At 43.4% G+C, this 13,423-nt stretch overlaps 4 protein-coding genes across 4 annotated transcripts; 1 reads left to right on the forward strand and 3 right to left on the reverse strand.

The window, feature by feature from the left end:
* Positions 1–1,112: 1,112 nt before the first annotated feature.
* On the forward strand, positions 1,113–3,535 carry PHALS_11578 (3 (2)-bisphosphate; the record flags this gene model as incomplete). The annotated part of the gene is made up of 4 exons (XM_024726961.1): positions 1,113–1,605; positions 1,672–2,134; positions 2,198–3,419; positions 3,506–3,535. The coding sequence occupies 4 exons, from the start codon at positions 1,113–1,115 to the stop codon at positions 3,533–3,535; spliced, it is 2,208 nt and encodes a 735-aa protein (XP_024577585.1).
* A 2-nt stretch (positions 3,536–3,537) lies between these two features.
* On the reverse strand, positions 3,538–4,206 carry PHALS_11579 (hypothetical protein L914_21363; the record flags this gene model as incomplete). The annotated part of the gene is made up of 1 exon (XM_024726962.1): positions 3,538–4,206. The coding sequence occupies one exon, from the start codon at positions 4,204–4,206 to the stop codon at positions 3,538–3,540; it is 669 nt and encodes a 222-aa protein (XP_024577586.1).
* A 3,054-nt stretch (positions 4,207–7,260) lies between these two features.
* On the reverse strand, positions 7,261–7,770 carry PHALS_11580 (hypothetical protein L915_21638; the record flags this gene model as incomplete). The annotated part of the gene is made up of 1 exon (XM_024726963.1): positions 7,261–7,770. One exon carries the CDS (start codon positions 7,768–7,770, stop codon positions 7,261–7,263), a length of 510 nt encoding a protein of 169 aa, XP_024577587.1.
* A 1,416-nt stretch (positions 7,771–9,186) lies between these two features.
* On the reverse strand, positions 9,187–10,545 carry PHALS_11581 (zinc (zn2)-iron (fe2) permease family; the record flags this gene model as incomplete). The annotated part of the gene is made up of 4 exons (XM_024726964.1): positions 9,187–9,513; positions 9,573–9,827; positions 9,891–10,081; positions 10,152–10,545. 4 exons carry the CDS (start codon positions 10,543–10,545, stop codon positions 9,187–9,189), a joined length of 1,167 nt encoding a protein of 388 aa, XP_024577588.1.
* Between the last annotated feature and the right edge of the window lie 2,878 nt (positions 10,546–13,423).

Consider the following 13,423-nt stretch of genomic DNA (forward strand, 5'->3'; position numbering starts at 1 on the left):
TGGTGAGACGTTCGGAATTAAAGAATAAACCTTTCACAGCGAACAAAAAGGGAGCGAAGTTGCAGTACCTATCGTGCATGAAATAGATTTGTTTGCAATGGTAGGATAACGAATCTCGAGTAGAGCTCGTAAGGCTAACGAGGTTGTAAGCCGAGTCCTCAGGGTGCGGGAAAAGGCGACTGTATATTGCGGTCGCCTGAGTGTATTTCTAATGAGACGAGAAAGGACGACAGCATGACTTGGTACCCAGAGTATATCTTTGGCAAGACGATATGGAACAGATGTGAGCTGTTGTCATCTATGCCAGGGTCGGTAAAACCTTTTTAATGTGCGTCTTTTGTTCCCCTTATCTTGCTTGATCTCTGCGTGGTAGCGTGGCCCATGCCATTGTCGTTCTTGCCATCGTATCACGAGTAGTAAGAAAATGGTGTGGTTTGGTAAAGCTTCTGTAAAAGCTTGACGTACTTTTGTAATAGTGATGGTAGTTACAATTTTTTTTCATATTATCCCTTATTGGTCTCTGATTCAATAGGCCATCACGCATGCTTTTTTCGGCTAATTTTTCGTTGATAAAACAATACCTTAGGACTTTCTCGACAAGCGCGTTACAAATATACGTCGCACATGAGACAACGCGCAATCTTTTCAGCATGAAGCGTTTAGCAATGTTACAGGAGGTTTCCTGTCTTGTAGAATGCCGGAATAAATTGAAAAAACGACCTCTTTAAAAAAACTGTATCGTCAAAAGCTTGAATTACTTCATGATTATTGTGCCTAAAGCTCAAAATTGCTTCGAAATCGACAAAAGGTTGTAGCTATTGATGATGATGCCGAAAGCTATTCACTTATGAAATTGCACTAAACTGATCAAAATACGACAAAAGTACCCAATTTGTTCAAATCAATAATATGACACATATTTTACAAAACGTCAAGTCTGACGAACACACAACACATATCCGTTATTTTTTCTCATCCATATAAACCGTTTCCCATTACCTGCCAATCACAACACTTTTCCTCAATATTTTGGTCATGTACGTAGCACAAGTACAAGAGTCTTGCCATTTTCGATCAGTCCCCATCGTGTAATTAATCTGTTCATCATGACCATGACAACAACATCCAGCCCAAAATTGCGTACGCTACTGTCGGCATGCTTTTCCGCTAGTGTTCACGGAGGTCGCGTCATTCGCGAAGTCGTACAGCAACATATTGCACTTGATCTGGTGAACAAACAGGAAGGCGCGTACGATCCACAAACTGTAGCAGATCGTCGGTCTCAACAGCGAATTATTTACGCGCTACGTCAGGCATTTCCAAATGTGACTATTGTAGGTGAAGAAGGTGAATTAGCACCTCCAGCACTTGAAGATGCAGTACAGTGCGATCTCCAGGCGCTTGAATCCATTGCGTTCAACAGTGACTGTTCGCTAGACTGGGACGATCTCGTGCTCTGGGTCGATCCGTTAGATGGCACGAAACGCTTTGCAGCGAAAGTATACGAGGAGGTTTCGGTACTTATTGGCATTACGTACAAAATGCGCCCTATTGCTGGCGTCGTGCATTTGCCATTTCACGGTCGATACGGGATCACTTATTGGGGTACATAAGCCACACATTGCATTATTGCAATATAATACTAACATTCTAGCGTGATTATCTAATCAGGTGGTCCAAACGTTGGCGTTTATCGCACTGAACACGGCAAGACGGATGCGCAAGTGACACACATTCCGATGTCGAGTCCCTTGGCTACACGTCCCCATCGACCACTTATCTGCACCGTTTCGTCCACTGCGTGCGACCAAGTGGACAATGTCGTACAATTATTGAATCCCTCTACAGTGTTAACGGGCGGTGCCACAGGCACGATGGTACTAGGTGTCATTATTGGTCATAGTGACGTCTTCTTTCGACTGAAAGCAGCCACTCGCAAATGGGATATTTGTGCTGTCGAGCCTTTGATTGAGGCGCTTGGTGGCAAACTCACTGATACGCACGGTCATGTCTACGTGTACGATCACATCAAAAACGCCCCGGAATATGACAACGAACGCGGACTTGTTGCGGCTTTGACATGTGATACGCACGAGCATGTACTTAACGTGCTGGCCAAGGTCACTTTGACGAGGTAGAAGCCCCTTCTTTAGTGGCGTATCCTTTCAAATAGAATAATTTGGTCTGTATGCCTCAGAGCTTTGGATGGCCAGATGATGACGCCAAAGTGGTTTCAAGAGTATGTGTTTCCAGGACATCAAGTGTCAAAAGTGCATGTCGTTTCAAATTCCATTCATTTTGGTCCACACTCTTCCGTCGTCAAACTCAAGGTACAATTCATTGATCCTAATCGTTCAGTAACAATCTTTCTTAAAAAATCCGCAAGAAATGAGCTGCCAGCACGATCGGTAGCTCAGTGGAAACGTGATCTTGCCTCGTATCGTACTGAAACAAATTTCTACGCACACTTTGTACCATTGTTGCTTGCTCACGGTGTACCTCTCATTCGACCACTTGCAGTGTTTCAAAGTGATCGTGTAGGTCACTGTACACAAAGTCTTGTCGCCACTGTTGCGAACGAGGAACAAAAGTGTACGGACCCTGAAAGTTTTATGTTGTTGCTCGAATGCCTCGGTACAGAAAGCACGGTGCCATCTTCACCATCCGTACACTACGAAGCCGCCGATTGCCTTGAGCTTGACGACACACGACAAGCGTTAAAGTATCTTGCACATTTGCACGCATCGGCATGGGGCCAAGACGAGTTTCTTGCCAAAATTCGTACAGCATTGTGGCCACATGCATGTTGGTGGACATTGCCAAAACGTGGTGAAATGGAACTGGCACAATGTATTGACGTTTGGGCTCGAATGCTCAACAGTTGGCAACAAGTGTTTCGAACCGATGCAACTTTGTCAGCAACGAATGCACTGTCGACAATTGGAGAACGAATGATACAACATGCTGTGTACATTTCGAGTAACCTTCATGACGCAAGTTTGACTACATTAGTTCATGGCGACTTTAAAAGTGCCAATTTATTCTTTGAATCGCAATCGCGTCAAGTGATTGCGTTTGATTGGCAATGGACTGGCTTGGGTCTTGGTGTCCTGGACGTGGCCAATCTTCTTAATACATCGGTGAGTATTTCACTACTGGATACAGACGACAAAGAGCGTGAGGTGTTGCAGTTCTATTACGAGAGTCTGCATGAAAAATTGGGCACGACTCATTTTCATTTGCGTGAAAAGTACCCATTTCCTGCGTTTGAGCGCCATTACATGTTGGCAACATTAGAATATGCACGGATTTTAATTTCTAAGTTTTGGAAAGAGCTGACGCCACAGAAGTGCGAAGCTATGGCGCACAAAACCAACTGTGGACTTGGATATCGGAGCATCCCACACGTTGTACGCATGGTGCGTAAATTGCATCAAGGTTTAGAACGTATCAGTCAAGAGCGACAAGAAAATTGACGACGTTTCTAAATGACATCTAAATTTAGTATACGGATGTAAAGTACTACGATATATGACCTCACGTCATGCTGAAGTGCGAAAATATTAAATGATTTTCCCGGTCTCTCCCTGTATCATGTTGAAAATACGCTCGTCGCAAAGCATTAGCCGATCTCGAAGTCGTGAGGAGATTAGGGCCCACTAAGTCCCGCGATGTCACAGTTCCATCTTCACTAAAGCTAAAGCTACTGCGAGAACTGATACTGGGCGAAAGTGGCGCTTTTGCCACTTCATCGTACGAATTGAGATTTGCGAGAAATTCCATGTATTCTGGAGCTTCTCTAGCCGCAGGATGTGCTTCAATAGCCGCAAGAACGCGCTCAAGAGCCAAACGTTTCTTCTGAAGTGCCGTTTGGGTCTCTCCCACAAAAAAAGTGAGTAAACTATCGTTTGGTAATTTAGGTAATTGCGACTTGCCACCTCTAGCCATTAGTGGCGCCAGTCCTTCGTGCAACCGTTTGAAGTCGTCGAAACTACGACGAATGGTGTATGACTGCGTCGTACATGGTCGCGTCATATACGTGGACGCACTCTCTTTCTTGTTTGTCCGAGCAGGACGCACATTACACGCATCGTCTTGCATGTGACGTGTCACTTGTACCAAATATCGCCACGTGCCAGTTTTGCGGTCTTGTACCAGACCACGGATCGACACAAGCTGCGAGCTCTTGAAACTCTCGTACGGCATAAGTAACAATTGAGGTCTTAACAAGAAAGAAAATGAAGAAATGACTCGGGAGGGCAAATTTCTTGTCGCACGGGGTGAACAAGATCCGGAAGTGTGCGTTGAACGAACGTCCCACTCCGTCGCTTCCCGACTTACAACCTAAGTGACTCGTTTGCAAACGGCAGATCCTATCAAGACGCTTGTAGTTTTAGTCGCCTCCCCGTCACTGCGACAGGCGTTCCAATCTTTAACAATACTACAGTACCTAAGGTTATATTGTAAAACTACAGGTACGGTACTAGCGTGCAAGTTTCTGACTGGGCTCAATAAAACGGTGATGTCATGTTTACGCACGTAAGGGAGGCAACCGATGGCTGATCGTACGGGCTCACACAGACCACAGACGATTTTCTGGCGTGCGAATGGAGCGCCAAAGCTGATTTCTCACTTGAGTGTGGCAGCATACGACATAAGCGAAAGGCGTCAGAGGATATTCAACGTCTAGACTGAGTATCAATCAATATACGCCTTTAAATGAGACATCAAGAAGCGACAGATCATAAAAAACTGTAGACAAAGGTTTTTGTAAAATGGCATGTAATTTTGTCACTCACGGTTGTATTTGCAGTGCCAAGCTTCAATGTTATGTGTCTGTTTGCGATGTTGGTCACCGCGGCACTTACTGGTGCGTCGCAGCTGCAAGGAATATTCCCGTCACGCATAGCATTTTGTGAAGTTTCTCGAACTCCATAAATGATGATAACAATATCTTAGTGATGTGGTCGTAAACAACCTTTTCTGCTCGACAAAAGCTTGAGACGTTCGGTGATGTTCATTGCACTGATATCAAATTAATGTAATGGCAGCAAAATTAAAGATTTGGGTCATAGTCGCCTGCTCTTACATGACAACAAGTGTACTCAAATATCCGTGGCTCTTGCACTACTCTTAAATTCACAATTACACTACAGCATGGCTCACCTTGTCACAAACTTGACATGTTCTTCGGTTTGCGTGAATGTTCTTCATTTGCTTCATTCGATGCGATATGTTAGTGCCATCTACCCTCGCTGACTGCCATCCATGCTTCGGCATAGGTACTACAGTGTTTGACTATTGGATGTAGCAATGGGCTACGTACAATCGCTGAAGCGAATCAATTCATGTTTCATCACATGCGACCAGAAGCCAGAGCGATCTATGTCTATAACGCTACTTGCTGTGAAAACTCTCATCATTCTGAGGTTCAATGTGTCCAATAATCATTAGATAATTGAAAATTTGGCCCAGTGTATATTAAGATAGAGCCCGATAGGATACCACTGTACACTAGTACATTTCTCTGGCATTTTATCGAAAGCCCCTGGCGTCTTTTTATTGAATAGACGCTACAGACGTACCAAACAACTTCTCACATCAACAAAACGGTTTCGCTTTTCTAAGATTTCGTAAGGCTAAAAATTTGATAAAAATGATGTCGTTTTCTGCGCCGTTACAATTTGTCTGCGAGAACCAAGTCGCTTATCATGAAGCTATCTAGAAAATAATTGATGGTTTACATTATTAAATGAAATGGTTTCAGCAGCAACCCAGAAATATGCTTAGAATACAAGCCTAGATGCGTCACTATCATACGTGGATATTTAGCGGATGCAGAAGTTCAATCTTGAACGATTTCAAAAGTGCTTGTTTTGATCTTCAAAACAACTGAGCCGTTTTCTACAACTTTTATATGAGGCTAGTGCAATGAAAGGAGCATATGCACACGACATGCGCATTCCTGTGACTGGTCACCGGTATCATATTCTCATCCGACGCTTAAAATGTGCTTTGAGACCTTACCGCTGTGATTTAGTCAGCGATCGCATCTAACATTTGATTTTCAAACGAAGAATGTTACATTAAATGATTGATTTGGTTGCTAAGTAAGCTTACGCTCCTGCATTTTGTACTTTGCATACCTAATATAAGTTGAATGTCGAGACGGGTATCTGTATATCCTCACGTCGTAAAGTCGTTTATTATAATCAATCAATCCTCACGGAATGCTCGCAGCCTAAGAGCTTATAATCGATGTCTTCCATGATATCATTATCTATGATAGACGACGCACTTGGGTCCCTAAAATTTACCTCCGAAATAATTTCATATTTTTGGAAATTCAGACCTCTCCATGTGTTCTGTTCGAATGCTCCCTCACTGTCAGATGCGGCAGTTTAAGACCGTCCGTCCTCTTCCAAGTTTTGAGGCATAAATGCTTGCAGAACTTATCGTTTGCCATAAGAATAAAGTATTTACTCATTCAAGAATTACGGACAGGATAAAAGACAACAGGACGTTTTGGTCGCCGGAAGTACCGATTTACCTTCCCTCAGTGACCGTTTAGCCTTGGTTGCATTATATTAGGTTTGCGAGTATCTCGCACGAAAAGGAAAATTCGGACCTGAGTAATTAAACTTCGTAGGGCGTAAAATATGGAGTCTGCAAAATAGTTCCATACTGAAATGAAGGATACAGTAGACGTCGTTTTCTCTGTCGTAATTTGCGAGGCCACGGAGTAAATAACTTTATGCTACCAAACGTAGCGAGAAGCCTCTGCTCTATCAAGTAGAGCAAGATGCTGCACGGAAATGTACGTGAGATAAATTTAGATCTTAGCATGGTGGGTATGACAGATTGTGTCAATACCTTGTCCTATTCCTCTTTATATGATATGTTCTTAATGCGTGTACACCTCATCATTTCATGGCTACAAAGGATTGATCCATCCATTTAGTACACTATTCTTTTCATGAATTGCTAATTGTATATTTTCAGCCAAAAAGTGTACTGACGCCTTTTACTCTCACTTGCAGCGCCTGCATGTCTTGTGCTGTTTCTTGGCCACTTCTTCAAACAAATTCCAAACAATGTTATAACTATAGCATTTGTCAAAGCATGTAATTGATTTTGTTATTAGTGCTTGTGTCTCTCCAAGCTCCTTACTTTAAATACTATCTTACGCGTGTGCGAAGTCAATTGCCAATGCGTAGCGTGTCAATATTCACTTCAAGTATAATGAATTGTGCGGCTCTTTCAAAGCGACAAAATGGACTCTCGGCACGGCACGATCCACTCAAGGCTCGATGTCTTGTGGATCGAGCCTGTGCACTGGCCCGATAATGGCGCTAATACTTTTGCATTAATGGATTCGTGACCTAAAAACTCCAATACGTCCGGCAGGTCCCGCGCCACTGGATGATTTAGAATGTCCATGACAATTTGAGTCAAGACTTGGCGACGTTCATCTAAAAGCGCTTGATTGTCGGCCATGATTAGCGTCATCAAACCGTCTGCTGGTAACTCTGTCAGAGCGTCTCCCATAATCGGTACAAGCGCATTATGAAGTTGCTTGAATTCGCTAAACCGCCTACTGATGACGTATTCGTGGGTAAATCCTTCTTCTATCATACCACGCGGTGATGAGTACGTGCTTGTATTGCCGCGTTGTATGTGGAGTACGTACATCCACGCGTTGGTCGATGCATCTTGTACGACTTCAGTGATTTCCACTTGCTGTTGAGAAATAAAACTTTCGTACGGCATTCTTTACGTAAAGAAAGAAGGTAATAAGCTCAATAACTTGCGGTTGCTCTGCTCTAGAGTGAACGAAATGTGCAATGACACATGAGCTGATCACCAAATAAATAGACAGAGGTCAGCTAAACCTAATGGGCGAGTGTGCGTCTCTTAGGGGCTAGGCAGCTGGTGAACGTACGACAGTACATACAAAAACCGATTTCTTGATTTTCTTATCGTCACTTGATGTTTGTAGGCCAAATGTTACAAAAGACATAGACAATTGACAAATTTTCATTTTAATTGTAAGATTGTTTTCTATAGCCGGAACGATCGTCGCTTTGCTAGTTTCGGATGCCAGACGGTATCTTCGGCAGAGCAGTGTGATAGATGCACAGAGAGATGATGGTAAGCAATAAGACGTGAGCTCCCCTAATCTTTTCAATTTGGGGTGGTCACACTAGGTATCACCTATGCATAATTGTAGGAATATTGAGTGTAACGGAACCTCCCACCTGATCCACGAGTACACCGTACTTACAAAATTACTACATTTTCAAGCCTAGAATTGTTTCTGAGTTGAGTTTTTTGGTCCACTGTACATGTGATATATATGTACATGTTTCGGACGGCTTGTTTGTCGGATGGGCGCCCCGAAAGAAAAGTGGCTTGTTTGCTTTAATGTCGGACCAGCTATCGCCAACATGAGTATGGTAACACTTATTAATGGCTGCGAGGCATAGGAAGCACCGGCTGGTCATGCACGTAGGTACGTCACACATCCATGAGTCTGACGCCAGATATTTTCGTCAGTCTATACACATTGTCCGTTTCTCCTGATTAAGAAAAAAAATAATAATTTCTGGAAATATGTTGATTTGTTAAGTATGTGATCATAGTTTTCGAAAAATAAAATGGAGAAAAGAATTGTAAGCAACACCACAAATTGTTTACCATGTGATTATTTTAAAGGTTGCGACAAATACTAACACGGCGTATGCGTAGCTAAGTAGCAAACCCTTTTGCGACGTAGCAACAGCTTGAATCATCTAATGCAATTCATACCTTACCTTTGCATTAGCTGCGCCCCTTGTGCTTTTTTGCCCTTCGTATCGACTTAATCGTATTTGCCTGAATTCAAAACATTGGCATATGCTGGCAAAACATATTATGAGTATCAGACATTGAGGATTGTGCGCCACGGCGCAGATTACGACCTTGATCTGCATCTATCCGTCGTCTGTTAAACAAGAGCTAATGGCTGTATTACGAGAATCTTCTGCCTCAATTTTTCCTGCAGCTAAGGTCACATTAAACAAAACCTCAACGTATTATAAAAATGCCATGCTTATCCTAAATTTTCGTTTAGAAGCGGAAAATCTAGCCAAGGAAAATCATCTTTTGCGCAATGTATACAACGGACATTTGCGCTATTACCAGTCTTTAAGCCCAAGCAGCCAGTACAGCCATACTTAAGATCCCGATTGAAAAAAGCACAAGTTTTTCCATTACATTGGTCTCTTGAGATGCGCTTTCCTCTGACAATTCATGAAATGCCAAGTAGATAAAACTGCCTGATGCAATGCTTAAAGCCAAGGCCTCCATCGTCAATGCATGAGTTCCACGCAAAGAGTCGGACAGGACCATACCCATGAATATTCCAAGTGGCGTCATGCAGCTATAGAGTGTAAGGACAGCAATTGACCGCCGGTGGGCAATGCTACTCTTGGCCTTGGCAAAATTGGCTCCAACTGATGTGGCTTCAATAAACTACAATAATTAATGATTTTTGTCAGTTAGATATTCTTCAAGTAAAGTGGATGTCGTACTTTGTGGCTGAAAATGGCTACAGTAGTGGCCACGGCCGTCCGATCGAGCGAGTGATTGACTCCTAGTGCGAAGCCCGCAATTAAAGAATGAATCGAAAAGAGAGCTGCCAATAAGTATGGCAGAAAATAACTGTCCCCCGAAAATACGACATGTTCGCTGACTGTTGTTTCATGTTCGTTAGGATTATCTTCCTCTAGCAATTCCGATGCTGCTGATTCATGCTCCATCATAGGCAATACACCACCGTTGACAACCTATTAAATAAATTATAATCGGTCAATGACGACACCGTGCATACCACAATAAACTGTACAGACCTTCACGCTACTGGGTGTGAGCAAACACGTAGTCTCCTCCATCTTAGCTGCTCTGTGAAAAAGTGATGGCGTTGGCACGCTGTCGCAAGTACACGAATAGAACCGCTCTTTACCATCCACAGATGTCGAGCGATTTCTCCAACCAAACGAAGTCACGGATGGAATTTGTACTCGGTACATGCTCGTCTCATCTACAATATATTGCCATCACCAATTTCATTATTTTTTAAAGAAATCTTAAGAAAAAGCAAAAGTACGTACAATCGGGACGTGCAGCACTTGCCACGGCCATGAGTTTGCCAGAATTGCCCATATTAAGCAGATCAACACTCCAAACGATGGTGCATCCCAGTGCACAAAGCATGTAGATAATTGGAAATGCCGTCATCCAATGTGGCGGTGCGTCCATTTGTATTACTACTTGGTCGTATAGTTTGACCGCATCTGGCAATAAATGCAGCAGCCCTGAACCCAAAAACACACCAGCCGTAGCAAAAGGCAACTTTCGACTCAGTACATTTTGCGCCGACCGTGTGCCGCGACTTGATATCCACAATGGCAGCAACGCAAAAGTTGTTGTGATCGCCAATAACGCTCCCATTGCTGTATACTTAAACATGCGTACGGTCTCCATTGAGGTATCAGTTGATGCCATTGTTAGGCAAAGAGTTTGAAAACTGTGTGATGGACGAGCAGACGCGGGTGTTAACAAAAACGTACTTGCGGTTTTTTTAAGGGTGAATTCGAATTATCCTGTTTTGGTGGGTGAATTTAAATACACCCAATTCTAGTGTGATCTCCGCAAAGAGCTAAAGCAAAATATCACTCATGACTTTTTGATTTGGAGAGAATTAAATGACTGGTTGATATCTTGGTCCAAGTATACAGCTCATCAAAGTGTTTTTTCGTGCAGATAAATTATTCAATGAACCTACGATGGAAAATTACTGCAATTCAGAAAAAAGTCGTATGTTTTGGCAGATACTCATACTTTTAGCAATTCCTTTCAAATTTAAATTAGAAATCTGGCGAAAAATATTGATTCTCGCGATTCAAGAATCAATATTTTTCGCTTTAAAGTAGCTCAATACGTTTCTGCTCCCATTATATTATGCTTTTAATTACTTGCGTGTACGGATTCATGTTATGTTGATCTGTAGCAATTTGTCTCTAGCGGGCCCAGCTCTCTATGCATGATCGTGGCATTGAAGAAGGCGTAAATTAACCTTTAGTGGTAATAAATGTACGTATTAGCGATTCTTTATTTTTAGTGGCTAACGGACTTCCATCGTCCTTATAAATACTGAAACCTCGGTACTGATAAACATTAAAATTGCAATGTAAACTTCGAATAATTGTACTCAAATAAATTTCTTACAATTGTACCAGATGTATAACCACACTTTATTACAGTATTTTGTTATATACTATGTTTTCATTATCGCCACCGACCGCTCCATGAACAACCACTGCTCCTGTAATCCCAACCCGCATCTGCACTTTACTGTGTCTGCTCCTCAAGTATAATTGCATCGGAAGTCCCATCACCAAAGCATAAGGCTCAATGAGCATCCCCGCACAACAGGAGGTATTGAGACCGACGCGCTTGAAAAAATTCTCAGTGAGGATAAAAATATGACAAAGTATTTGTGTATGGGAACGATCGCAGAGAGTTCCGTAGCGCGACTCTCGGACTTCGTGCCCTTTTCTATCCGCGGAAGAATTGCGACATCACGCCGTGACACTCACGACAATGTCCAGCTCGTTTGTGACGAGCTTGATCTACCCAAGAAGCCAAGTCTTTCTACTACAAGCAGAGAAATCACGACGTCTTCTGTTTAATATATAACGCCTTGACCACGGTTTTCAACCGTATATGTTCGCTCGAAGAGCTCATGTGGAGCTCCTACACGCTTTCGCGGACCTTTTGCTCACATCAAGAGTGTCTCCAGCGCGGCAAGTCTGCGATGCGTGCACTTTCCCAACCTCAGATCATCGCTTTCCAGGATGGCCTGTAATAAGAGCGACAGCGGCTGAAGGAGCCCATACCCTCCATTAAGGATGCTTAAAGCTAGCGAAAGAGCCGATAAGTAACCAGCTCATTTCGCACACTGGACAAGGAAGATACATCGTCTTACCCGTCCTACGGCGTGACCATCCCCAGCGAAGCAAGAGAGTCATCTCATTCTTGGCATTTCAAAGTACAAATGTACGGCGGGTATGTCGATATGAAAACCCATCACATCAAGGTTCTGCTTTTATATACTTGCGCGTCACTACGAGATAGCTGTAACAGTATAGATCAGGAGCCTTAGTCACCGCAAGATCGATTTGCACCCATTAGTGAGTACACGCTGCGACGGATGAGGTTGTCTTTTTCCAAGAAAGAGAAGCTCCTGTCCTCGCGCTCGCAGCCCACGTGAACCGTTTCATGTGGTCTGCGATGCAAGTGCAAGTGATTTTGCCATCGGTTGTGCGTTGATACAACACGATGATGAGGATCGAGAGCGATTTATTTCGTATCAGTCGCGACAACTCCAGCCTGCGGATCGAAGCTATCCAATTCATGACAAAGCGCTTCTAGCAATGAAATATTATTTGACCAAGTTTCGTGTGTACTTGCTTGGAGAGAAGCGGTTTGCGATCTATACAGATCATGCGTTGCTGCGAACGGCTGAAAATACCCCTCATTTATTGTAGATAATGGCTACAACTTTGTCGTACACTACAAGTCAGGCAAGACAAACATCTAAGCTGATGCGCTGTTAAGACGTTTGAACTACGATCCAAAGTACAGGAGCGTAAACACGCACGAGTCGTGTCGACAATGCGAAGATTTTCAGACAATCGAAGCGCAAGCAACGACCTCAGTGCGCAAAGAAATTGTCGAAGGGTACAAGTCTGATGAGACACGTCAGGACTTATTGAGGTATTTCAATGACCCTTCCGACAAAGCCCTGCAAGGTCTTCCGTCTCGGACTAGATCGCGTATTCGCGGTTTGAAGTACACAAGGATTTGTTGTGTTTCGCGTTTGAACACGGAGATACAGCAAGAGTTGTTGTTCCAAATGACGATGGTCTCTTATATAAGCACCATGACAGCCCTTCGAGTGGCCATCACAAACGTGAGAAAAACTTTTTCGGTCTTTCCCGGGATAAGTATTGGTCACACATTTATTAGTGGTCCGCAAGTATGTGAGGACTTGTGAGATTTGCACGAGAGTAGAATCATCGGGTTCCACTCTTTCGGTTGTTAGCAGTGCCAACTGACAGCCGAAATTCTGTGAGTATGGGTTTATATTCAGATTTCCGCGTGACACTCATGGACGCAGAGCCATCCTTGTGTTGGTGGACCGATTCAGCAGGATGATTCATCTTGCGCCTGTTCTGAATAAGATCTCGGCCGAAGAGACAGTTAAGGTCTTTGTAGACGTTGGTTTCCGCCTGCATGGTCTTCCTGTTGACGTGTCTGACCGTGACACTCGTTTCACGTCGAAAGTTTGGCGTGCACTGTTTGGACAATTGGGCATCAA

The sequence above is a fragment of the Plasmopara halstedii genome (genome assembly GCF_900000015.1).
Source record: "Plasmopara halstedii genome assembly, contig: Scaffold_555, whole genome shotgun sequence".
NCBI lineage: Eukaryota > Oomycota > Peronosporomycetes > Peronosporales > Peronosporaceae > Plasmopara > Plasmopara halstedii.